The sequence below is a fragment of the Haliotis rubra genome, unplaced genomic scaffold (genome assembly GCF_003918875.1).
Source record: "Haliotis rubra isolate DU_JTF1 unplaced genomic scaffold, ASM391887v1 Scf615, whole genome shotgun sequence".
Taxonomy (NCBI): domain Eukaryota; kingdom Metazoa; phylum Mollusca; class Gastropoda; order Lepetellida; family Haliotidae; genus Haliotis; species Haliotis rubra.
This window is the reverse complement of record NW_025767319.1, coordinates 106,378-134,232: the sequence shown is the minus strand read 5'-3', so window position 1 is coordinate 134,232 and position 27,855 is coordinate 106,378. Positions and strand designations below refer to the sequence as shown.

The window sequence follows — 27,855 nt, the reverse complement described above, 5'->3', positions numbered from 1 at the left end:
TGATATAAGGAGGGTCCCAGACATGAGAGGCAGGGAACAGAGTGCTGATATAAGGAGTGTCCAGACATGAGATGAGAGTGCTGATATTAAGGAGGGTGAGTGCATGAGATCGGCAGGTTGAGGAGGAGGGTCCCAGACATGAGATCGCTGCTGATATAAGGAGGGTCCCAGGAGATCCAGGGAGTGACATGAGATCCAGACATGAGATCAGCAGGGTGAGTGATAAGGAGGGTCCCAGACATGAGAACGGCAGGGTGCTGATATAAGGAGGGTCCCAGACATGAGAACGGAGGGTGAGTGCTGATATAAGGAAGACATGAGATCGGCAGGGTGAGTGCTGATATAAGGAGGGTCCCAGACATGAGATCGGCAGGGTGAGTGCTGATATAAAAGTCCCAGACTGATATAAGGAGGGTCCCAGACATGAGATCGGCAGGGTGAGTGCTGATATAAGGAGGGTCCCAGACATGAGAACGGCAGGGTGAGTGCTGATATAAGGAGAGTCCCAGACATGAGATCATGCAGGGTGAGTGCTGATATAAGGAGGGTCCCAGACATGAGATCGGCAGGGTGAGTGCTGATATAAGGAGGGTCCCAGACATGAGAACGGCAGGGTGAGTGCTGATATAAGGAGGAGTCCCAGACATGGGAGATCGGGAGGGTCCCAGACATGAGATCAGGGTGAGTGCTGATATAAGGAGGGTCCCAGACATGAGATCGGCAGGGTGAGTGCTGATATAAGGAGGGTCCCAGACATGAGAACATCGGCAGGGTGAGGGTGAGTGCTGATATAAGGAGGGTCCCAGACATGAGATCGGCAGGGTGAGTGCTGATATAAGGAGTGCTGATATATAGGAGGGTCCCAGACATGAGATCGGCAGGGTGAGTGCTGATATAAGGAGGGTCCCAGACATGAGATCAGCAGGGTGAGTGCTGATATAAGGAGGGTCCCAGACATGAGTGCTGATATAAGGAGGAGTCCCAGACATGAGAGTGCGGCAGGGTGAGTGCTGATATAAGGAGGGTCCCAGACATAAGAGACATGAGAACGGCAGGGTGAGTGCTGAGGAGGGTCCCAGACATGAGAACGGCAGGGTAGAGAGTGCTGATATAAGGAGGGTCCCAGACATGAGATCGGCAGGGTGAGTGCTGATATAAGGAGGGTCCCAGACATGAGATCGGCAGGATGAGTGCTGATATAAGGAGGGTCCCAGACATGAGAACGGCAGAGATACGGCAGGGTGAGTGCTGATATAAGGAGGGTCCCAGACATGAGAACGGCAGGGTGAGTGCTGATATAAGGAGGTCCCAGACATGAGATCGGCAGGGTGAGTGCTGGATATGATATAAGGAGGGTCCCAGACATGAGATCGGCAGGGTGAGTGCTGATATAAGGAGGGTCCCAGACATGAGAGATCGGCAGGGTGAGTGCTGATATAAGGAGGGTCCCAGACATGAGCTGATATAAAGGAGGGTCCCAGACAGGGCAGGGTGAGTGCTGATATAAGGATGGTCCCAGACATGAGATCAGAGTTGAGTGCTGATATAAGGGAGGGTCCCAGAGGTGAGTGCTGATATAAGGAGAGTGCCAGACATGAGATCGGCAGGGTGAGTGATATAAGGCGGGTCCCAGCATGATACAGGGTGAGTGCTGATAGGAGGGTCCCAGACATGAGATCGTCAGGGTGAGTGCTGATATAAGGATGGTCCCAGAGATGAGATCGGCAGGTTGAGAGCTGATATAAGAGGGTCCCATGAGAATGAGGTGAGTGCATATATCAGGAGAGTGGACATGAGATCGGCAGGGTGAGTGCTGATATAAGGAGGGTCCCAGACATAAGATCGGCAGGGTGAGTGCTGATATAAGGAGGGTCCCAGACATGAGAACGGCAGGGTGAGTGCTGATATAAGGAGAGTGCCAGACATGAGATCGGCAGGGTGAGTGCTGATATAAGGAAGGTCCCAGACATGAGAACGGCAGGGTGAGTGCTGATATAAGGAGGGTCCCAGACATGAGAACGGCAGGGTGAGTGCTGGTATAAGGAGGGTCCCTGTTATCTCTGATTGTTAAAGATAAAGTGATGAATTATGAGTGTAAGATATCATAGTAATAGAATTATACTTTATATTATCAGCGATTTATATCCAATGTCTTCCCCCCCTAGGTGCCGGGGGATGGTGTACCCAGACGACCTGCCTGCCACCAGCATTATCATCTGTTTCCACAACGAGGCTTGGTCCACTCTTATCAGGACAGTGTTCAGCGTCCTCGACAACACACCACAACATCTCCTACACGAAGTCATCCTCGTAGACGATGCCTCTGACGAACGTGAGATCTTCATTTATGCGCATACTTCACGAAAACCATTTGTCAACCATGACAATTTTCAGCATCTTTTCACTAAGTTGCGAGGACGCTGTTCCCGACAGGACATGGAGCTCACTTAGAACATCCCTGCCCTGTTTAATACATTCCCGTTTTACCAGTGACGATCCGGGATTGAATTGGTCTTTAGCAATATATGCTAGTCGAAAGTGGAGACGAACGGGATGATGTGGCCAGGCTTGCTGACTTGGTTGACACATGACATCGTGTACCAATTGTGTAGATCGATGCTCATGCTCGATTATTTACACACCCCAGCCATATACATGTAGTTGGAATATTGCTGAGTGCGACGTTAAACATAAAACAACCAACCAACATGTCTTGTTTTAACTGAATCTGTTTCCTCGACCTTTGTGTTGAAATAACATCCAGTTTGTTTTCCTCCCCAGCGTCACTGGGTACCTCTCTGGAGGAGTACCTCCGCCCACTGCCCAAGGTGAAGCTGGTGAGGGCTTCCTCCAGAGTAGGCTTGATAGGAGCCCGACTACTGGGCGTGGCCACAGCTACTGCCGACGTCCTCACCTTCCTTGACTCTCACGTGGAGTGTATGAAAGGTAAGGACATGTAGAGTTTAGGTCCGGTTGGGATGAATTTAGGGCGTAAGAAAGGCATGGCTATATAGAAAGTGTAGGTAGGGTTTAGTTACATGAAGGAAGACATAGGACTTTTTGAATTTCCTCACCTTCTGTTGGCAAGTGTGTTTCTTTTTGGCAGAAACCTGTAGGTATACTTTAGCACCCTCCTCAAGGGTGACATGGATTTCATTGAATCCATATCACCCGCAGAGGAGGGGTGCTAACCTACTTATACCACGAGGGCGCCGCATGGACTCGTACATTGCTTGTTGCTCGTGCGTTTCCTGCACCGACCAGGTCGTTATCCACATATCAACCTCTGCACGTGCAGACAGAAGGTTGATACACAGAAAATCAACCTGCCGGAACACTGGACATAACACACCCTAGTGGTATAATTCTTCTTATGACCGCCTTCTCCAAATGGCTGAAACTTATGTAGTTCTTCTTATGACCGCTTTCTCCAAATGGCTGAAACTTATGTAGTTCTTCTTATGACCACCTTCACCAAATAGCTGAAACTTATGTAGTTCTTCTTATGACCGCCTTCTTCAAATAGCTGAAACTTATGTAGTTCTTCATATGACAGCCTTCTCCAAATCGCAGAAACTTATGTAGTTCTTCTTATGACCGCCTTCTCCAAATGGCAGAAACTTATGCAGTTCTTCTTATGACCGCTTTCTTCAAATGGCAGAAACTTATTTAGTTCTTCTTATGACCGCCTTCTTCAAATGGCAGAAACTTATGTAGTTCTTATGTAGTTCTTCTTAAGACTGCCTTCTTCAAATGGCAGAAACGTATGTAGTTCTTTTTATGACCGCCTTCTTCAAATGGCAGAAACTTATGTAGTTCTTCTTATGACCGCCTTCTTCAAATGGCAGAAACTTATGTAGTTCTTCTTATGACCGCCTTCTTCAAATGGCAGAAACTTATGTAGTTCTTTTTATGACCCCCTTCTCCAAATGCCAGAAACTTATGTAGTTCTTCTTATGACCGCCTTCTTCAAATGGCTGAAACTTATGTAGTTCTTCTTATGACCGCCTTCTTCAAATAGCTGAAACTTATGTAGTTCTTCATATGACCGCCTTCTCCAAATGGCAGAAACTTATGTAGTTCCTTTTATGACCGTCTTCTCCAAATGGCTGAAACTTAAGTAGTTCTTCTTATGACCGCCTTCTCCAAATGGCAGAAACTTATGTAGTTCTTCTGATGACCGCCTTCTCCAAATGGCAGAAACTTATGTAGTTCTCCTTATGACTGCCTTCTTCAAATGGCAGAAAATTATGTAGTTCTTTTTATGACCGCCTTCTTCAAATGGCAGAAACTTATGTAGTTCTTCTTATGACCGCCTTCTTCAAATGGCTGAAACTTATGTAGTTCTTTTTATCACCGCCTTCTCCAAATGCCAGAAACTTATTTAGTTCTTCTTATGACCGCCTTCTTCAAATGGCTGAAACTTATGTAGTTCTTCTTATGACCACCTTCTCCAAATGGCAGAAACTTATGTAGTTCTTTTTATGACCGCCTTTCCAAATGGCTGAAGCTTATGTAGTTCTTCTTATGACCACCTTCTCCAAATGGCTGAAACTTATGTAGTTCTTTTTATGACCGCCTTCGTCAAATGGCTGAAACTTATGTAGTTCTTTTTATGACCCCCTTCTCCAAATGGCAGAAACTTATTTAGTTCTTCTTATGACCGCCTTCTTCAAATGGCAGAAACTTATGTAGTTCTTCTTATGACCGCCTTCTCCAAATGGCAGAAACTTATGTACTTCTTCTTATGACCGCCTTCTCCAAATGGCAGAAACTTATTTAGTTCTTCTTATGACCGCCTTCTCCAAATGGCAGAAACTTAATAGTTCTTTTTATCACCGCCTTCTCCAAATGGCAGAAACTTATGTAGTTCTTCTTATGACCGCCTTCTTCAAATGGCAGAAACTTATGTAGTTCTTTTTATGACCGCCTTCTCCAAATGGCAGAAACTTACGTAGTTCTTCTTATGACCGCCTTCTTCAAATGGCAGAAACTTATGTAGTTCTTCTTATGACTGCCTTCTTCAAATGGCAGAAACGTATGTAGTTCTTTTTATGACCGCCTTCTTCAAATGGCAGAAACTTATGTTGTTCTTCTTATGACCGCCTTCTTCGAATGGCTGAAACTTATGTAGTTCTTTTTATCACCGCCTTCTCCAAATGGCAGAAACTTATTTAGTTCTTCTTATGACCGCCTTCTTCAAATGGCTGAAACTTATGTAGTTCTTCTTATGACCACCTTCTCCAAATGGCAGAAACTTATGTAGTTCTTTTTATGACCGCCTTCTCCAAATGGCTGAAACTTATGTAGTTCTTCTTATGACCACCTTCTCCAAATGGCTGAAACTTATGTAGTTCTTTTTATGACCGCCTTCGTCAAATGGCAGAAACTTATGTAGTTCTTCTTATGACCGCCTTCTTCAAATGGCAGAAACTTATGTAGTTCTTTTTATGACCCCCTTCTCCAAATGGCAGAAACTTATCTAGTTCTTCTTATGACCGCCTTCTTCAAATGGCTGAAACTTATGTAGTTCTTCTTATGACCGCCTTCTTCAAATAGCTGAAACTTATATAGTTCTTCATATGACCGCCTTCTCCAAATGGCTGAAACTTATTTAGTTCTTCTTATGACCGCCTTCTTCAAATGGCAGAAACTTACGTAGTTCTTCTTATGACCGCCTTCTTCAAATGGCAGAAACTTATGTAGTTCTTCTTATGACCGCCTTCTCCAAATGGCAGAAACTTATGTACTTCTTCTTATGACCGCCTTCTCCAAATGGCAGAAACTTATTTAGTTCTTTTTATGACCGCCTTCTCCAAATGGCTGAAACTTAAGTAGTTCTTCTTATGACCGCCTTCTCCAAATGGCAGAAACTTATGTAGTTCTTCTGATGACCGCCTTCTCCAAATGGCAGAAACTTATGTAGTTCTCCTTATGACTGCCTTCTTCAAATGGCAGAAAATTATGTAGTTCTTTTTATGACCGCCTTCTTCAAATGGCAGAAACTTATGTAGTTCTTCTTATGACCGCCTTCTTCAAATGGCTGAAACTTATGTAGTTCTTTTTATCACCGCCTTCTCCAAATGCCAGAAACCTATGTAGTTCTTTTTATGACCGCCTTCTTCAAATGGCAGAAACTTATGTTGTTCTTCTTATGACCGCCTTCTTCGAATGGCTGAAACGTATGTAGTTCTTTTTATCACCGCCTTCTCCAAATGGCAGAAACTTATTTAGTTCTTCTTATGACCGCCTTCTTCAAATGGCTGAAACTTATGTAGTTCTTCTTATGACCACCTTCTCCAAATGGCAGAAACTTATGTAGTTCTTTTTATGACCGCCTTCTCCAAATGGCTGAAACTTATGTAGTTCTTCTTATGACCGCCTTCTCCAAATGGCTGAAACTTATGTAGTTCTTTTTATGACCGCCTTCGTCAAATGGCAGAAACTTATGTAGTTCTTCTTATGACTGCCTTCTTAAAATGGCAGAAACTTATGTAGTTCTTTTATGACCCCTTCTCCAAATGGCAGAAACTTATGTAGTTCTTCTTATGACCGCCTTCTTCAAATGGCTGAAACTTATGTAGTTCTTCTTATGACCGCCTTCTTCAAATAGTTGAAACTTATATAGTTCTTCATATGACCGCCTTCTCCAAATGGCAGAAACTTATGTAGTTCTTTTTATGACCGCCTTCCTCAAATGGCAGAAACTTATGTAGTTCTTCTTATGACCGCCTTCTTCAAATGGCAGAAACTTATGTAGTTCTTTTTATGACCGCCTTCTCCAAATGGCAGAAACTTATTTAGTTCTTCTTATGACTGCCTTCTTCAAATGTCAGAAACTTATGTAGTTCTTCTTATGACCGCCTTCTCCAAATGGCAGAAACTTATGTAGTTCTTCTTATGACCGCCTTCTTCAAATGGCAGAAACTTATTTAGTTCTTCTTATGACCGCCTTCCCCAAATGGCAGAAACTTAATAGTTCTTTTGATCACCGCCTTCTCCAAATGGCAGAAACTTATGTAGTTCTTCTTATGACCGCCTTCTTCAAATGGCAGAAACTTATGTAGTTCTTTTTTTGACTGCCTTCTCCAAATGGCAGAAACTTACGTATTTCTTCTTATGACCGCCTTCTTCAAATGGCAGAAACTTATGTAGTTCTTTTTATGATCCCCTTCTCCAAATGGCAGAACTTTATGTAGTTCTTCTTATGACCGCCTTCACCAAATGGCAGAAACTTATGTAGTTCTTCTTATGACCGCCTTCACCAAATGGCAGAAACTTATGTAGTTCTTCTTATGACCGCCTTCTCCAAATGGCAAAAACTTATGTAGTTCTTCTTATGACCGCCTTCTCCAAATGGCAGAAACTTATGTAGTTCTTCTTGTGACCGCCTTCTTCAAATGGCAGAAACTTATGTAGTTCTTCTTATGACCGCTTTCTCCAAATGGCAGAAACTTATGTAGTTCTTGTTATGACCACCTTCTCCAAATGGCAGAAACTTATTTAGTTCTTCTTATGACCGCCTTCTCCGAATGGCAGAAACTTATGTAGTTCTCCTTATGACCGCCTTCTCCAAATGGCAGAAACTTATGCAGTTCTTCTTATGACCGCCTTCTCCAAATGGCTGAAACTTATGTAGTTCTTCTTATGACTGCCTTCTTCAAATGGCAGAAATTTATGTAGTTCTTCTTATGACCGCTTTCTCCAAATGGCAGAAACTTATGTAGTTCTTCTTATGACCGCTTTCTCCAAATGGCAGAAACTTATGTAGTTCTTTTTATGACCGCCTTCTCCAAATGGCAGAAACTTATGTAGTTCTTCTTATGACCGCCTTCTCCAAATGGCTGAAACTTATGTAGTTCTTCTTATGACCGCCTTCTCCAAATGGCTGAAACTTATGTAGTTCTTTTGATGACCGCCTTCTCCAAATGGCAGAAACTTATGTAGTTCTTCTTATGACCGCCTTCTCCAAATGGCAGAAACTTATGTAGTTCTTCTTATGACCGCCTTCTCCAAATGGCAGAAACTTATGTAGTTCTTCTTATGACCCCCTTCTCCAAATGGCTGAAACTTATGTAGTTCTTCTTATGACCGCCTTCACCAAATGGCAGAAACTTATGTAGTTCTTCTTATGACCGCCTTCTCCAAATGGCAGAAACTTATGTAGTTCTTCTTATGACCGCCTTCTCCAAATGGCAGAAACTTATGTAGTTCTTCTTATGACCGCCTTCTCCAAATGGCAGAAACTCAGTTGTTCTTCTTATGACCGCCTTCTCCAAATGGCTGAAACTTATGTAGTTCTTCTGATGACCGCCTTCTTCAAATGGCAGAAACTTATGTGGTTCTTCTTATGACCGCCTTCCTCAAATGGCAGAAACTTATGTAGTTCTTCTTATGACCGCCTTCTTCAAAAGGCAGAACCTTATGTAGTTCTTCTTATGACCACCTTCTCCAAATGGCAGAAACTTATGTAGTTCTTCATATGACCGCCTTCTCCGAATGGCAGAAACTTATGTAGTTCTCCTTATGACCGCCTTCACCAAATGGCAGAAACTTATGTAGTTCTTCTTATGACCGCCTTCACCAAATGGCAGAAACTTATGTAGTTCTTCTTATGACCGCCTTCTCCAAATGGCAGAAACTTATGTAGTTCTTCTTATGACCGCCTCCTCCAAATGGCAGAAACTCAGTAGTTCTTCTTATGACCGCCTTCTCCAAGTGGCTGAAACTTATGTAGTTCTTCTTGTGACCGCCTTCTTCAAATGGCAGAAACTTATGTAGTTCTTCTTATGACCGCCTTCTCCAAATGGCAGAAACTTATGTAGTTCTTGTTATGACCACCTTCTCCAAATGGCAGAAACTTATGTAGTTCTTCATATGACCGCCTTCTCCGAATGGCAGAAACTTATGTAGTTCTCCTTATGACCGCCTTCTCCAAATGGCAGAAACTTATGCAGTTCTTCTTATGACCGCCTTCTCCAAATGGCTGAAACTTATGTAGTTCTTCTTATGACTGCCTTCTTCAAATGGCAGAAACTTATGTAGTTCTTCTTATGACCGACTTCTTCAAAAGGCAGAAACTTATGTAGTTCTTCTTATGACCGCTTTCTCCAAATGGCAGAAACTTATGTAGTTCTTTTTATGACCGCCTTCTCCAAATGGCAGAAACTTATGTAGTTCTTCTTATGACCGCCTTCTCCTAATGGCTGAAACTTATGTAGTTCTTCTTATGACCGCCTTCTCCAAATGGCTGAAACTTATGTAGTTCTTCTTATGACCGCCTTCTCCAAATGGCTGAAACTTATGTAGTTCTTCTTGTGACCGCCTTCTGCAAATGGCAGAAACTTATGTAGTTCTTCTTATGACCGCCTTCTCCAAATGGCAGAAACTTATGTAGTTCTTTTGATGACCGCCTTCTCCAAATGGCAGAAACTTATGTAGTTCTTCTTATGACCGCCTTCTCCAAATGGCTGAAACTTATGTAGTTCTTCTTATGACCGCCTTCTTCAAAAGGCAGAACCTTATGTAATTCTTCTTATGACCGCTTTCTCCAAATGGCAGAAACTTATGTAGTTCTTTTTATGACCGCCTTCACCAAATGGCAGAAACTTATTTAGTTCTTCTTATGATCGCCTTCACCAAATGGCAGAAACTTATGTAGTTCTTCTTATGACCGCCTTCTCCAAATGGCAGAAACTTATGTTGTTCTTCTTATGACCGCCTTCTCCAAATGGCAGAAACTTATGTAGTTCTTCTTATGACCGCCTTCTCCAAATGGCAGAAACTCAGTAGTTCTTCTTATGACCGCCTTCTCCAAATGGCTGAAACTTATGTAGTTCTTCTTATGACCGCCTTCTTCAAATGGCAGAAACTTATGTAGTTCTTCTTATGACCGCCTTCCTCAAATGGCAGAAACTTATGTAGTTCTTCTTATGACCGCCTTCTTCAAAAGGCAGAACCTTATGTAGTTCTTCTTATGACCACCTGCTCCAAATGGCAGAAACTTATGTAGTTCTTCATATGACCGCCTTCTCCGAATGGCAGAAACTTATGTAGTTCTCCTTATGACCGCCTTCACCAAATGGCAGAAACTTATGTAGTTCTTCTTATGACCGCCTTCACCAAATGGCAGAAACTTATGTAGTTCTTCTTATGACCGCCTTCTCCAAATGGCAGAAACTTATGTAGTTCTTCTTATGACCGCCTTCTCCAAATGGCAGAAACTTAGTAGTTCTTCTTATGACCGCCTTCTCCAAATGGCTGAAACTTATGTAGTTCTTCTTGTGACCGCCTTCTTCAAATGGCAGAAACTTATGTAGTTCTTCTTATGACCGCCTTCTCCAAATGGCAGAAACTTATGTAGTTCTTGTTATGACCACCTTCTCCAAATGGCAGAAACTTATGTAGTTCTTCATATGACCGCCTTCTCCCAATGGCAGAAACTTATGTAGTTCTCCTTATGACCGCCTTCTCCAAATGGCAGAAACTTATGCAGTTCTTCTTATGACCGCCTTCTCCAAATGGCTGAAACTTATGTAGTTCTTCTTATGACTGCCTTCTTCAAATGGCAGAAACTTATGTAGTTCTTCTTATGACCGCTTTCTCCAAATGGCAGAAACTTATGTAGTTCTTCTTATGACAGCTTTCTCCAAATGGCTGAAACTTATGTAGTTCTTTTTATGACCGCCTTCTCCAAATTGCAGAAACTTATGTAGTTCTTCTTATGACCGCCTTCTCCAAATGGCTGAAACTTATGTAGTTCTTCTTATGACCGCCTTCTCCAAATGGCTGAAACTTATGTAGTTCTTCTGATGACCGCCTTCTTCAAATCACAGAAACTTATGTAGTTCTTCTTATGACCGCCTTCTCCAAATGGCAGAAACTTATGTAGTTCTTCTGATGACCGCCTTCTCGAAATGGTAGAAACTTATGTAGTTCTTCTTATGACCGCCTTCTCCAAATGGCTGAAACTTATGTAGTTCTTCTTATGACTGCCTTCTTCAAATGGCAGAAACTTATGTAGTTCTTCTTATGACCGCCTTCTTCAAAACTCAGAACCTTATGTAGTTCTTCTTATGACCGCTTTCTCCAAATGGCAGAAACTTATGTAGTTCTTTTTATGACCACCTTCACCAAATGGCAGAAACTTATGTAGTTCTTCTTATGACCGCCTTCACCAAATGGCAGAAACTTATGTAGTTCTTCTTATGACCGCCTTCTCCAAATGGCAGAAACTTATGTAGTTCTTCTTATGACCGCCTTCTCCAAATGGCAGAAACTTATGTAGTTCTTCTTATGACCGCCTTCTCCAAATGGCAGAAACTCAGTAGTTCTTCTTATGACCGCCTTCTCCAAATGGCTGAAACTTATGTAGTTCTTCTTATGGCCACCTTCTTCAAATGGCAGAAACTTATGTAGTTCTTCTTAAGACCGCCTTCTCCAAATGGCAGAAACTTATGTAGTTCTTCTTATGACCGCCTTCTCCAAATGGCAGAAACTTATGTAGTTCTCCTTATGACCGCCTTCTCCAAATGGTAGAAACTTATGTAGTTCTTTTGATGACCACCTTCTCCAAATGGCTGAAACTTATGTAGTTCTTCTTATGACCGCCTTCTCCAAATGGCAGAAACTTATGTAGTTCTTCTTATGACCGCCTTCTCCAAATGGCTGAAACTTATGTAGTTCTTCTTATGACCGCCTTCTCCAAATGGCAGAAACTTATGTAGTTCTTCTATGACCGCCTTCTCCAAATGGCTGAAACTTATGTAGTTCTTCTTATGACCGCCTTCTCCAAATGGCAGAAACTTATGTAGTTCTTCTTATGACCGCCTTCTCCAAATGTCAGAAACTTATGTAGTTCTTCTTATGACCGCCTTCTCCAAATGGCAGAAACCTATGTAGTTCTTCTTATGACCGCCTTCTCCAAATGGCTGAAACTTATGTAGTTCTTCTTATGACCACCTTCTCCAAATGGCAGAAACTTATGTAGTTCTTCTTATGACCGCCTTCTCCAAATGGCAGAAACTTATGTAGTTCTTCTTATGACCGCCTTCTCCAAATGGCAGAAACTCAGTAGTTCTTCTTATGACCGCCTTCTCCAAATGGCTGAAACTTATGTAGTTCTTCTTATGGCCACCTTCTTCAAATGGCAGAAACTTATGTAGTTCTTCTTAAGACCGCCTTCTCCAAATGGCAGAAACTTATGTAGTTCTTCTTATGACCGCCTTCTCCAAATGGCAGAAACTTATGTAGTTCTCCTTATGACCGCCTTCTCCAAATGGTAGAAACTTATGTAGTTCTTTTGATGACCACCTTCTCCAAATGGCTGAAACTTATGTAGTTCTTCTTATGACCGCCTTCTCCAAATGGCAGAAACTTATGTAGTTCTTCTTATGAACCTTCTTCAAATGGCAGAAACTTATGTAGTTCTTCTTATGACCACCTTCTCCAAATGGCTGAAACTTATGTAGTTCTTCTTATGACCGCCTTCTCCAAATGGCAGAAACTTATGTAGTTCTTCTTATGACCGCCTTCTCCAAATGGCTGAAACTTATGTAGTTCTTCTTATGACCGCCTTCTCCAAATGGCAGAAACTTATGTAGTTCTTCTTATGACCGCCTTCTCCAAATGTCAGAAACTTATGTAGTTCTTCTTATGACCGCCTTCTCCAAATGGCAGAAACCTATGTAGTTCTTCTTATGACCGCCTTCTCCAAATGGCTGAAACTTATGTAGTTCTTCTTATGACCACCTTCTCCAAATGGCAGAAACTTATGTAGTTCTTCTTATGACCGCCTTCTCCAAATGGCAGAAACTTATGTAGTTCTTCTTATGACCGCCTTCTCCAAATGTCAGAAACTTATGTAGTTCTTCTTATGACCGCCTTCTCCAAATGGCAGAAACTTATGTAGTTCTTCTTATGACCGCCTTCTCCAAATGGCTGAAACTTATGTAGTTCTTCTTATGACTGCCTTCTTCAAATGGCAGAAACTTATGTAGTTCTTCTTATGACCGCCTTCTTGAAAAGGCAGAACCTTATGTAGTTTTCTTATGACCGCTTTCTCCAAATGGCAGAAACTTATGTAGTTCTTTTTATGACCGCCTTCTCCAAATGGCTGAAACTTATGTAGTTCTTCTTATGACCGCCTTCACCAAATGGCAGAAACTTATGTAGTTCTTCTTATGACCGCCTTCTCCAAATGGCAGAAACTTATGTAGTTCTTCTTATGACCGCCTTCTCCAAATGGCAGAAACTTATGTAGTTCTTCTTATGACCGCCTTCTCCAAATGGCAGAAACTCAGTAGTTCTTCTTATGACCGCCTTCTCCAAATGGCTGAAACTTATGTAGTTCTTCTTATGACCACCTTCTTCAAATGGCAGAAACTTATGTAGTTCTTCTTAAGACCGCCTTCTCCAAATGGCAGAAACTTATGTAGTTCTTCTTATGACCGCCTTCTCCAAATGGCAGAAACTTATGTAGTTCTCCTTATGACCGCCTTCTCCAAATGGTAGAAACTTATGTAGTTCTTTTGATGACCACCTTCTCCAAATGGCTGAAACTTATGTAGTTCTTCTTATGACCGCCTTCTCCAAATGGCAGAAACTTATGTAGTTCTTCTTATGACCGCCTTCTCCAAATGGCTGAAACTTATGTAGTTCTTCTTATGACCGCCTTCTCCAAATGGCAGAAACTTATGTAGTTCTTCTTATGACCGCCTTCTCCAAATGGCTGAAACTTATGTAGTTCTTCTTATGACCGCCTTCTCCAAATGGCAGAAACTTATGTAGTTCTTCTTATGACCGCCTTCTCCAAATGTCAGAAACTTATGTAGTTCTTCTTATGACCGCCTTCTCCAAATGGCAGAAACTTATGTAGTTCTTCTTATGACCGCCTTCTCCAAATGGCTGAAACTTATGTAGTTCTTCTTATGACTGCCTTCTTCAAATGGCAGAAACTTATGTAGTTCTTCTTATGACCGCCTTCTTGAAAAGGCAGAACCTTATGTAGTTCTTCTTATGACCGCTTTCTCCAAATGGCAGAAACTTATGTAGTTCTTTTTATGACCGCCTTCACCAAATGGCAGAAACTTATGTAGTTCTTCTTATGACCGCCTTCACCAAATGGCAGAAACTTATGTAGTTCTTCTTATGACCGCCTTCTCCAAATGGCAGAAACTTATGTAGTTCTTCTTATGACCGCCTTCTCCAAATGGCAGAAACTTATGTAGTTCTTCTTATGACCGCCTTCTCCAAATGGCAGAAACTCAGTAGTTCTTCTTATGACCGCCTTCTCCAAATGGCTGAAACTTATGTAGTTCTTCTTATGACCGCCTTCTCCAAATGGCAGAAACTTATGTAGTTCTTCTTAAGACCGCCTTCTCCAAATGGCAGAAACTTATGTAGTTCTTCTTATGACCGCCTTCTCCAAATGGCAGAAACTTATGTAGTTCTCCTTATGACCGCCTTCTCCAAATGGTAGAAACTTATGTAGTTCTTTTGATGACCACCTTCTCCAAATTGCTGAAACTTATGTGGTTCTTCTTATGACCGCCTTCTCCAAATGGCAGAAACTTATGTAGTTCATGACCGCCTTCTCCAAATGGCTTATGTAGTTCTTCTTATGACCGCCTTCTCCAAATGGCTGAAACTTATGTAGTTCTTCTTATGACCGCCTTCTCCAAATGGCAGAAACTTATGTAGTTCTTCTTATGACCGCCTTCTCCAAATGGCAGAAATGGCTTCTTATGAAACTTATGTAGTTCTTCTTATGACCGCCTTCTCCAAATGGCAGAAACTTATGTAGTTCTTCTTATGACCGCCTTCTCCAAATGGCAGAAACTTATGTAGTTCTTCTTATGACCGCCTTCTCCAAATGGCTTATGTAGTGAAACTTTCTCCATGTAGTTCTTCTTCTTATGACCGCCTTCTCCAAATGGCAGAAACTTATGTAGTTCTTCTTATGACCGCCTTCTCCAAAATGGCAGAAACTTATGTAGTTCTTCTTATGACCGCCTTCTCAAATGGCAGAAACTTATGTAGTTCTTCTTATGACTTATGACCGCCTTCTCCAAATGGCAGAAACTTATGTAGTTCTTCTTATGACCGCCTTCTCCAAATGGCAGAAACTTATGTAGTTCTTCTTATGACCGCCTTCTCCAAATGGCAGAAACTTATGTAGTTCTTCTTATGACCGCCTTCTCCAAATGGCAGAAACTTATGTAGTTCTTCTTCTTAAATGGCAGAAACGCTTCTTATGACCGCCTTCTCCAAATGGCAGAAACTTATGTAGTTCTTCTTATGACCGCCTTCTCCAAATGGCAGAAACTTATGTAGTTCTTCTTATGACCGCCTTCTCCAAATGGCAGAAACTTATGTAGTTCTTCTTATGACCGCCTTCTCCAAATGGCAGAAACTTATGTAGTTCTTCTTATGACCGCCTTCTTCTCCAAATGGCAGAAACTTATGTAGTTCTTCTTATGACCGCCTTCTCCAAATGGCTGAAACTTATGTAGTTCTTCTTATGACTGCCTTCTTCAAATGGCAGAAACTTATGTAGTTCTTCTTATGACCGCCTTCTTGAAAAGGCAGAACCTTATGTAGTTCTTCTTATGACCGCTTTCTCCAAATGGCAGAAACTTATGTAGTTCTTTTTATGACCGCCTTCACCAAATGGCAGAAACTTATGTAGTTCTTCTTATGACCGCCTTCACCAAATGGCAGAAACTTATGTAGTTCTTCTTATGACCGCCTTCTCCAAATGGCAGAAACTTATGTAGTTCTTCTTATGACCGCCTTCTCCAAATGGCAGAAACTTATGTAGTTCTTCTTATGACCGCCTTCTCCAAATGGCAGAAACTCAGTAGTTCTTCTTATGACCGCCTTCTCCAAATGGCTGAAACTTATGTAGTTCTTCTTATGACCACCTTCTTCAAATGGCAGAAACTTATGTAGTTCTTCTTAAGACCGCCTTCTCCAAATGGCAGAAACTTATGTAGTTCTTCTTATGACCGCCTTCTCCAAATGGCAGAAACTTATGTAGTTCTCCTTATGACCGCCTTCTCCAAATGGTAGAAACTTATGTAGTTCTTTTGATGACCACCTTCTCCAAATGGCTGAAACTTATGTAGTTCTTCTTATGACCGCCTTCTCCAAATGGCAGAAACTTATGTAGTTCTTCTTATGACCGCCTTCTCCAAATGGCTGAAACTTATGTAGTTCTTCTTATGACCGCCTTCTCCAAATGGCAGAAACTTATGTAGTTCTTCTTATGACCGCCTTCTCCAAATGGCTGAAACTTATGTAGTTCTTCTTATGACCGCCTTCTCCAAATGGCAGAAACTTATGTAGTTCTTCTTATGACCGCCTTCTCCAAATGGCAGAAACTTATGTAGTTCTTCTTATGACCGCCTTCTCCAAATGGCAGAAACTTATGTAGTTCTTCTTATGACCGCCTTCTCCAAATGGCTGAAACTTATGTAGTTCTTCTTATGACCGCCTTCTCCAAATGGCAGAAACTTATGTAGTTCTTCTTATGACCGCCTTCTCCAAATGGCAGAAACTTATGTAGTTCTTCTTATGACCGCCTTCTCCAAATGGCAGAAACTTATGTAGTTCTTCTTATGACCGCCTTCTCCAAATGGCAGAAACTTATGTAGTTCTTCTTATGACCGCCTTCTCCAAATGGCTGAAACTTATGTAGTTCTTCTTATGACCGCCTTCTTCAAATGGCAGAAACTTATGTAGTTCTTCTTATGACCGCCTTCTTGAAAATGGCAGAACCTTATGTAGTTCTTCTTATGACCGCTTTCTCCAAATGGCAGAAACTTATGTAGTTCTTATGACCTTATGACCGCCTTCACCAAATGGCAGAAACTTATGTAGTTCTTCTTATGACCGCCTTCACCAAATGGCAGAAACTTATGTAGTTCTTCTTATGACCGCCTTCTCCAAATGGCAGAAACTTATGTAGTTCTTCTTATGACCGCCTTCTCCAAATGGCAGAAACTTATGTAGTTCTTCTTATGACCGCCTTCTCCAAATGGCAGAAACTTAGTAGTTCTTCTTATGACCGCCTTCTCCAAATGGCTGAAACTTATGTAGTTCTTCTTATGACCGCCTTCTCCAAATGGCAGGAACTTATGTAGTTCTTCTTATGACCGCCTTCTCCAAATGGCAGAAACTTATGTAGTTCTTCTTATGACCGCCTTCTCCAAATGGCAGAAACTTATGTAGTTCTTCTTATGACCGCCTTCTCCAAATGGCAGAAACTTATGTAGTTCTTCTTATGACCACCTTCTCCAAATGGCTGAAACTTATGTAGTTCTTCTTATGACCGCCTTCTCCAAATGGCAGAAACTTATGTAGTTCTTCTTATGTAGTTCTTCTTATGACCGCCTTCTCCAAATGGCAGAAACTTATGTAGTTCTTCTTATGACCGCCTTCTCCAAATGGCTTCTTCTTAAACTTATGTAGTTCTTCTTATGACCGCCTTCTCCAAATGGCTGAAACTTATGTAGTTCTTCTTATGACTGCCTTCTTCAAATGGCAGAAACTTATGTAGTTCTTCTTATGACCGCCTTCTTGAAAAGGCAGAACCTTATGTAGTTCTTCTTATGACCGCTTTCTCCAAATGGCAGAAACTTATGTAGTTCTTTTTATGACCGCCTTCACCAAATGGCAGAAACTTATGTAGTTCTTCTTATGACCGCCTTCACCAAATGGCAGAAACTTATGTAGTTCTTCTTATGACCGCCTTCTCCAAATGGCAGAAACTTATGTAGTTCTTCTTATGACCGCCTTCTCCAAATGGCAGAAACTTATGTAGTTCTTCTTATGACCGCCTTCTCCAAATGGCAGAAACTCAGTAGTTCTTCTTATGACCGCCTTCTCCAAATGGCTGAAACTTATGTAGTTCTTCTTATGACCGCCTTCTTCAAATGGCAGGAACTTATGTAGTTCTTCTTATGACTGCCTTCTCCAAATGGCAGAAACTTATGTAGTTCTTCTTATGACCGCCTTCTCCAAATTGCAGAAACTTATGTAGTTCTCCTTATGACCGCCTTCTCCAAATGGCAGAAACTTATGTAGTTCTTTTTATGACCACCTTCTCCAAATGGCTGAAACTTATGTAGTTCTTCTTATGACCGCCTTCTCCAAATGGCAGAAACTTATGTAGTTCTTTTGATGACCACCTTCTCCAAATGGCTGAAACTTATGTAGTTCTTCTTGTGACCGCCTTCTCCAAATGGCTGAAACTTATGTAGTTCTTCTTATGACCGCCTTCTCCAAATGGCAGAAACTTATGTAGTTCTCCTTATGACCGCCTTCTCCAAATAGCAGAAACTTATGTAGTTCTTCTTATGACCGCCTTCTCCAAATGGCAGAAACTTATGTAGTTCTTCTTATGACCGCCTTCTCCAAATGGCTGAAACTTATGTAGTTCTTCTTTTGACCGCTTTCTCCAAATGGCCGAAACTTATGTAGTTCTTCTTATGACCGCCTTCTCCAAATGGCAGAAACTTATGTAGTTCTTCTTATGACCGCCTTCTCCAAATGGCAGAAACTTATGTAGTTCTTCTTATGACCGCCTTCTCCAAATGGCAGAAACTTATGTAGTTCTTCTTATGACCGCCTTCTCCAAATGGCAGAAACTTATGTAGTTCTTTTTATGACCGCCTTCTTCAAATCACAGAAACTTATGTAGTTCTTTTTATGACCGCCTTCTTCAAATGGCAGAAACTAGATGTTGTATTGACCAACACGTTACTGTTGTAGGCTGGCTGCAGCCAATGCTGCATCGCATTACGGAAGAGGAATTCACTGTTACCTACCCCGTCATCAACGGCATCGACAGCAAGGACTTCAACATCTACCAAGTAGAAGTGTACTACCACGGCCTGTTCAACTGGGTGGACCTGACGTACTTCCCCAGCCAGCTCACATTAAGTATGATGAGGAAGCGGAAGTCGATAACAGAGCCGATCATGTAGGTACAGCGGACTGGAGGATGCTCCATTGTGGGATGTTTTGTAGTTATGGTGGGACGCACCCACTTAAAATGATGGTCAACATTCTTTCTTTTTATTCTTCTTAAACAGCTTCCTCATTCTGTCCATCTGTTTTTGAATCTATTTCTTCTTGTCCGTTGTTCTAACGGTCCGCCACAGTTGACGTCAATATTGCTGTGATGATGTAAGTGGTACCTGTACGATCCTACAACACGGTACAAGCTCAGCCTGTATCTGTATCTCACTGCAACGGTGAAAGGGCAATATTCCACCACTTGATGACTGCGTTTGATCCAGTCAATCCTTTGATTAACGCGGTACATGGGACAGGTTGACAAACAAAAAAAGCCAGCGTTTACTCAATGTGATTCAGCCGTACGACAATAGTAACTCTCTTACATATCCACAGTAATCCTAAGAAAAAGGTGAGAGAGTGAGTGAGTTTAGGTTTACGCCGCTTTAGCAATGTTCCAGCGATATCACATCGGGTAGTCCAAAATGCATTTCACACATTGGGGGCGGTGGGGTAGCCTAGTGGTTAAAGCGTTGGCTCGTCACGCCGACGACCCGGGTTCGAATCTCCACATGGGTACAATATGTGAAGCCCATCTCTGGTGATCCCCGCCGTGATATTGCTGGAATATTGCTAAAGCCGCGTAAAACCGTACTCACTCACTCACTCATGTCACACATTGTACCCATGTGGGGAATCGAACCCGGGTCTTCGGCGTGACGAGCGGACGCTTCAACCACTAGGCTACCCCACCCCACCCCAGAGAAAAAAAGATTTCTATTAGGTAGAAATCTCGAGTTGACACCAATTATCTTCACACAATGCATATTTTACCAGTATGGTCCGACTAGATGTTTCTTGTCTGATAAGCAGCAGACTACCTGTATGTTACGTCTGTCCCCGCAGGTCTCCCACAATGCCTGGCGGTATATTCACCATCAGCAGACGATACTTCGATCTTCTCGGCGGCTACGACCCTGGTCTCAAAGTATGGGGCGGTGAGAACATGGAACTATCTTTCAAGGTATGTACAGTGTAGTCTAGTAAATAGTTATCATGGTCGTAGACCGACTGTAAACAGCCTGACGTGGCATGACTCTCTGTTGCAGACATGGATGTGTAACGGAACAGTGGAGCTGCTCCCTTGCTCACACATAGCCCACGTCTTCCGGACCACAAATCCCAACCTGGGGAAAGATGCCTATAAGACCATATTGAACAACGCTATGAGAGTGGCGTTCGTGTGGATGGATGAGTATAAATACCTGTTCTTCAACAACATTGTCAAAAACCACATTACGGTGAGTAGGAGGTGGATGAGGTGAAATTGGGTTTTACGTCGTGCTGGAGAATATTTCGCTCATATGAAGACTTGCATGCGTGTGTATGTGTATGTGCGGCTGCTTGTACTAGCCCAGACTTAAGCTGGTATTATAGTGCTAGCCCACTGAGATACCATGCCGCAGTGAAGCATGAATACCCCAATCAGACACATTATACTGACTCCGAGCCGACCAGTCCTTGTTGTACCCATTAATGCCGAGCGCCAGGCAGGGACCAACAAGTACCGTATCTTAACGTCTTTTGGTATGGCGCGGTCGGGGATCAAACCCGCGACCTTCCGCTCTCCGGGCGGACGCTCTAACCACTACACCACGCTGAGTAGGATGATGAACGTGATGTTCTAGTGATATAAATTCCTGTACACATATCGTTGCTCCAGCCTGATACTGATATCAACTGACGTTCATCAAGAAATATCTTACTTGTGCACGGGTTATGTACTGCAGGATATTTTAAGCAATGGTGTCACATTGGAAATCGTGTCAAATTTATGTAACTAGTATAGGAGTAAGATTCGTGGAGGGTTGGTACAGTAATATATGACCAGATAGAGTTGTCTTCTTAAAGGTTTAATGTTTATGTTATGTTTAACGCCTCACATATGTAAATAATCGAGTTTGGACCAGACAATCCTGTGATTCACATCATGAGTAACGATCCACCTAATTTGGATACATGCGTCAGCAAAGAAAGTAAACGTGACTTCCGGATCCGGTTTGTCTTGCTACAAGCAAGGGTTACTGGAGACAGTTTGATGACATTGTACCAGTGGCCACACGGCGTCTGTGTAGGTGTAGCGCCTTTGTAGCTTCTATACTGTAACATACAGCCGTAACTTCTCCTGGAAACTCCCCGAGGTGTATGATGTGAAAATACATTTTTCATTCAAGCTTATTGTCCCTAAATAAACTACACCTTACCCCACCATGCAATGTAACTTTGTATAAATGCTCTACACCTTCTTCCGAGGTCTATATTCCATTACAATACCATGGTGAGTTACAGGATCCATTGTCCAAGTGAATATTTTTCACTCTTTTTCGGGTGTTTTTCTCGTATTAGTTTCAAATCATTTAAATATATTTTACTCACAGCCTGAGTTCGGGGACGTTTCTGGACGGGTAGCACTTCGGAAGAGGTTGCAGTGTAAATCCTTCCATTGGTATATGAAGGAAGTGGCCACCGATCTGTATGCACCTGTCTCGGCAGTCGCAATCAGCAAGGTGACGTATAGTAGGATCTCTCCTCTACAAACTGGTCAACACACTGGTCAACACACTGGTCAACACACTGGTCAATATAATTGCACTTGACAACTGGCACTTTCAAATAACAACGGACACCCTTCACTTGCCAGCTGACGCGTTTAACTTATAATAACTGACATACTTCATATAACAACTGACACTATACAAGTAACAACTGCCAATTCCACAGTTTCTCCCCGGGTCCTCTGAACTGCTCGTGGGAATTGATGCCAAACTTACTTTCTACACAAGGCCAATCCCTCACATAACGAGTTCAAACGTTTTTACGGGTTACGTAATGTGACATTGAACTGGCCATACACCAAGAACCATTGTCAATGTAATGACCTCCCGGAAGCACAGATTGACTTCAGGAACTGGAACAAGGATGACATTCATTGTCATGTTCCTTGATTTAAATTTTGATTATTGGTAACATCTTGCTTATAACATATCGTCAGTGTGATGAATGATTCAGATATCGTTGCAGATAGTGAACGTGAAGTTCAGCGACTACTGCCTGGCTCACTCTATCTACTACCCCAAGGTGTGGTGCGGGCCCTGCGACAAATACATCCAGCAGCAGGTCAGTCACAAACACAGCAACTGCTCACCTATCTAACTCACAACGTTTTCGCAACGTTGTGGGAAGGTTGTATATTAGTAATCATGACACAACGTTGTTAGTATTACGTCATTTTATAACGTTATTTCACAACGTTAGTGAGTGAGTGAGTGAGTGAGTGAGTTTAGTTTTATGCCGCACTCAGCAATATTCCAGCTATATGGCGGCGGTCTGTAAATAATCGAGTCTGGACCAGACAATCCAGTGATCAACAGCATGAGCATCGATTTGCGCAATTGGGAACCGATGACATGTGTCAACCAAGTCAGCGAGCCTGACCTTCCGATCCCGTTAGTCGCCTCTTACGACAAGTATAGTCGCCTTTCGCTGAAGACCTATTCTACCACGGATCTTCACGGGTCACCAACACATTAGAACACAAAGCACACAACGTTACAGCAACGTTACATAATATATACGTTGTCAAAACGTTCTGTATCGACTATTACACAATAACGATAGAGTTCTCTGTAAAACGTTTCACTAAGATTCTGTCTTCACTATTCAGCTACAGCTTCAGAAAACACCACCAAAACTACATGCACATTGATGAATAAACATGAATTTCTGCTTTGTTTCCTATGTACTGTTAACTACTGGGAAATCTGTTCAACTATTAATGTTAAGGAGAACGTTAAGAAATCGTAAAACAGAACGTTAAGACATCGTAAAACAGAACGTTAAGACAACGTAAAACAGAACGTTAAGACAACGTAAAACAGAACGTTAAGACAACGTAAAACAGAACGTTAAGACAACGTAAAATACGTTAGCATCAAATAACTTTAGCATTGTGACGACGTAAAACTGTCCCGGAATTCTGAATTCAAAGATTGCACCTTTATCATTGTATCAAAGTATCATTGTTTAAACTCACTGCTGTAATGCTTGTCTTTCAGATTGTTTGGTATTTAGAGAACGGTCAGCTGTTGGCTGGCGTTCTGTGGCGGGAGAAGCCGTGGATGTGCCTCGCGGTCAACTCATCTCAACTGGTTATGTCAGAAAGGTGCGACGCCATCAAACCACGCGGGCAGTGGACCTACACACACGTGCGTACTCAGATGTCCAGTTCGTTTTTGTCTCCTCGTTATCCCAACAAACTTAAATTTAGTCGTCCACTGCATTATGTTTGAAAGCGTGCCCTGGTTTACCAGTTAGGATCGAGTATTCAGCCTGCACATTGTATCAGATATTAACTGTTTATTCTCTATACTTAGGACACCACAGGCCAACACTAGGTATAGTGCCAAGTATTTAGAGATGATGTATAAACAAAGCCAAATCATATTCCCCTATACAAACTAAACTTTTGAGTAAAATCACATATCCCATCCTTCACTGTATGATAATGGGACGTGGATAAATCGTATGTAAGTACTTTCGAAAATGATTCAATATTAGTACATTAAAAATGTATGTATGTATGTATGTATGTATGTATTTAATGTATGTATGTATATGTATATGTATGTGTATGTCTGTATGTATATATGTATGTATGTATGTATGTATATGTATATGTGTGTGTGTGTGTGTGTGTGTGTGTGTGTGTGTGTGTGTGTGTGTGTGTGTGTGTGTGTGTGTGTATGTATGTATTTATTTAATAGTGTTTTCAAATATATTGTTTTCGCACGTAATGTTCTTATCAATAATATGGATCATTAAAAGTGTTAATCACTTTTTCTGGTATTAGAAATCTGGAAACTGACACATTCACCCCCCAACTTGTATTAACGGCAGGGTTGACTGAAGGGCTCATGTGATAAAAACGTGTCGGGTAAGGGTAGAATAAGAGTAGTGTGTCAAATACATAGACTTATCATATGGAACCATGTGTGTATCCCGGGCTGGTTAAAGCGTTTTGGGGGATATCTGTCTCTTCAAACACAGAAGTCCATCAGTGGGTCCACAACACTTTATTCGGCAGCTAAGTATGTAATTACAGTGAAGCCTCGTTAATCCGGACGGTTGCGTTTCTCAGCAAATTCGTCCGGATTGCGAATAGTCCGGACTACTGAATCAAGACCCAAGTTCAAGCAAGAGTTGCTTCCCTTACTATTACAAAAACGAAACGAATCTGGATAAAACAAATAAGCATTTAATGTAAAGCTTATAAAACAATGAATAGCAAGCACACAATAATCTATAGTCATAGCAAAAAGTCTTTCATTGTTGTTTGTGTTCGTACATGATAGTGATAGTGCAGCAACGGCCAGGCAGCATCACAGAGGCGATCGTCAGCCCACCTGCCTAGCCGCTGTCCGAGGGTCAAGTCCCGTTACATTAAGAATTCATTGTCTCTATACTACTGACTGTCAGGTTGCCCTGTATCGTATTACGATACATGTATGGTCAACCTGCAGTGTCCAGCACCTCATCCACAATGTTACACTTCCGTGGCCAACCGGCCATACTCTAAGGTTCATTAGGGTTAATTACAGCAGGCAGCTGATCTGTACATGGCTGTGCTGATGGTCATGATAATAAGCTGCTGATATTTCATGTATATTGTCAACACTGTGATTTCGATTTAGATAACACAACTTTAACTTAACTCAGAGAATATACAAACATGTCTATATTTCCCGATAAAACCCATACCCCGTCAAAGTGCCTACGACATGTGCCTACGACATGTGCCTTAACATTCTGTAACGGAAATAGTTGAAGATAAAGGTCATTTATATCATTTAACATGTCCATGTGAACGATATATGTTGCGATTCCAAACAATGTTATGAAGATACCGTTTCACTCGTCGACCAGTTCCTCCTTGCCAGGACTGTAAAAACATCAAATTGCACCAGGGTCTGATGTACTTATATACCCAGCCAAATTTGGTTATCGGATAAATGAAACTGTTCTGCTGTATCAGCATGAGTGACTCTTCATTCTGTGAAGTAATTTGTCTCCCCTTTGTGGGGAAATACTAGTATGCCTGAAAACGCCTTATATGTCATAACGCTGAGATCTGAGTTTATTTGTATCTCTATCAAGATGCGCACATATTAGTGAAACCTCTCTGTTTCAGTGGGTCATCATTGATAAAGTCACATTTCCGTCTGTGATAATTAAGAATCATTTTTGAAAACAACACTGTTGATTTCATCTTACGACATGATTGATACATATTGAAAAACATTACCTTCAATATATAAAGTAAGATTTCTACAACTGTATAAGTTTATGTGAAATAAGCCACCACATTGTCGTCGACTGCAGGTCCGTCCCCGTCCTTGCCTTAACGTGTCTAACAGATCTCCCATGATGAGTTCATCATTCATGAATGTGAAACCTAATGTGAACGTGATCTTATTGCAGGAAAATACATTAATGAACACTTTACACAAGAAGTGTATAGAGCTGATCCCTGGCCAGGCCCTGGTTCTGAGCCAGTGTACCGGAGTCCCGACCCAGAAGTGGCAGATCCAGCAACCCTCATACAATCTCACTCCACACCCCAAAGCGCCTTAGGCTCTCACAGCCTGTTACAGCCTGTTACAGCCAATGGCTAAAATCATACATCATGAAAAATGTTAATCTGTCGCTAAATTTACCTTTACTGAATTACAGAATATCAGAGCATTTTACGAACCGATATGACATTCGCTTTCTTTGAAACCTAAGAATTAATTCCCAACCCCAAACCCACATGTTCGGATGTTCAAGTCAACTGACAGACGGACTGAAGTATTTATTGTTGTCAGTTGTCTAATATGTAACCCAGTGAATGTTTAACACTCTATATAACTGCAGCATCTATAGAACGGTGTCATCTACATAAACGCTAGCTGAACATGATGGCGACGGTGTGGGTGTTTCCAGACGGAGTGATCCTTCTTATCTGAAGAAGGGCCATACAATGAACTAGGGTTTCATATTGGCTGTTTGTTAAGTGATACTGATATATTTGCACACTAGAGTTAGTATGAACCACACAAGTTCACTGGATCGTGTGTATTGTGAAAATGTTGCCGTTGTTTTTGAATGTCTTGTTGTGTAGTGTAGTATTACTTAGTAAAATTAAGAATAAAAATGTTTTAATACAGAAACATGTTCAAACTGTCTGTGTTGTTAAATGAAAGACACAAGAATCTTCCACACGACCATCTTGTACAACTGACGGTTGTGTGACGTCCACGGGAGACATGGAGGCACAGACATATCAGTCATGCCTCAGCCAGCAATTTCTTCAGCGATTCCTTGGCACAGTTTCTAGTCATCTGATCGTATTTTGGTATAAAACGTGAATTTACTGTGGTGGTATTCATAACTCTGAGGAGTGATAAACTGAAAAAATGTCATGAAAATTCCTAAGATGATCAAAATAAGATGACACTAATGAATAGTTCCTAAACGCATCCCAGTAAATCAAGTAAATCCATACGCATCCCAGTAAATCAAGTAAATCCATACGCATCCCAGTGAATTAAGTAAATCCTAAACGCATCCCAGTAAATCAAGTAAATCTATACGCATCCCAGTAAATCAAGTAAATCCATACGCATATCCAGTACTTAAATTAAGTAAATCCAGATCAACGGGTCTTGTTACAAGGACAGAGCCACAAATCAAAATGTCCAAAACCATATAATGTGTTTGTTACTACGCTTCCAATTAATTCATCACACATTCAAAAATGACATAGCGGGCCAAAGAATATACTCAATTATAAAATCGTGCAAATGTAAAATATAATCGACATCAGTAAATCTTAACCAAGTTCAAGTAAAATAAAAAGATCGAGCACAGTTTCCAGAAGTTTGCTGTTGTGAATTGGGATGGTAATGTTGCCGTGGGATGAGGGGACATGGTGAAAGTGACGGACAATGAAAAAAAAAAGAAAAGGAACGTAAAGGAGATTTTTTGATGGTAGATTTTATGCATTATATTAATAAGCAAAATATCATAATATTCGAATTATGAAACAATCGAATGTCAAGGTGAAGGTCATCTATTTTCAATATCTTGTATGGCCCCCATAAGAGTCCTCCACTGCCTTGCATCGTCGTCTCATGGTAGTAATCAGATTATGAATTGTGTCCAGAGGAATGTTCACCACTCTTCCTGCAGTGCTTCGGGCGTGGGGTAGCCTGGTGGTAAAGCGTTCGCTCGTCACGCCGAAGGCCCGGGTTCGATTCCCTACATGGGTAAAATGTGTGAAACCCATTTCTGGTGTCCCCCGCCGTAATATTGCTGGAATATTGCTAAAAGCGGCGTAAAACCGTACTCGCTCACTCACTCCTGCAGTGCTTGTGCCAACTGTTGGATGTTCTGTGGTTGTTGCTGACTTGATCACAGATCGGGTTTAGATCTGGAGACTTTGAGTTCCATGGCGACTGTAATTGGATGTTGTGGTTCCTCAAAAGGCCCGTTGCCAGGTCGGACGTTGTCGTGTTGAAAAATGTAAAACTGACTTTTGCATAATGCGAAGGAATTTCATCTGTGTAACGCTGTGCCGTCGCAGCCGACTGTGCTGATATATCAGAATGACACCTCTAACTAATCGTCTCGGACAAATGCCTTCGCAATCCAGGTATTGCTGTAGCTGAACACTTGGCTGTGGCGAGTAACGCCAGTTATGTACCCATATGAACTTGCCTAGTCTGCCTCACAGTC

The 27,855-nt window shown here is 41.8% G+C and overlaps 1 protein-coding gene across 3 annotated transcripts in view; it reads left to right on the top strand.

Moving 5' to 3' along the window:
- The window catches only part of LOC124256029 (polypeptide N-acetylgalactosaminyltransferase 13-like), a 33,889-nt gene extending 7,597 nt beyond the window's left edge, over nt 1-26,292 (top strand). For all 3 annotated transcript variants that reach the window (XM_046689944.1, XM_046689943.1, XM_046689945.1), the window contains exons 4-12: nt 2,166-2,332; nt 2,782-2,946; nt 18,775-18,985; nt 19,927-20,044; nt 20,130-20,321; nt 21,459-21,587; nt 22,102-22,197; nt 23,136-23,285; nt 25,558-26,292. In XM_046689944.1, coding sequence (XP_046545900.1) covers nt 2,166-2,332; nt 2,782-2,946; nt 18,775-18,985; nt 19,927-20,044; nt 20,130-20,321; nt 21,459-21,587; nt 22,102-22,197; nt 23,136-23,285; nt 25,558-25,710 — 1,381 coding nt within the window. In that variant the 3' untranslated portion in view covers nt 25,711-26,292. The remainder of the gene's footprint in view (nt 1-2,165; nt 2,333-2,781; nt 2,947-18,774; nt 18,986-19,926; nt 20,045-20,129; nt 20,322-21,458; nt 21,588-22,101; nt 22,198-23,135; nt 23,286-25,557) is intronic.
- The last annotated feature ends 1,563 nt before the right edge of the window (nt 26,293-27,855 follow it).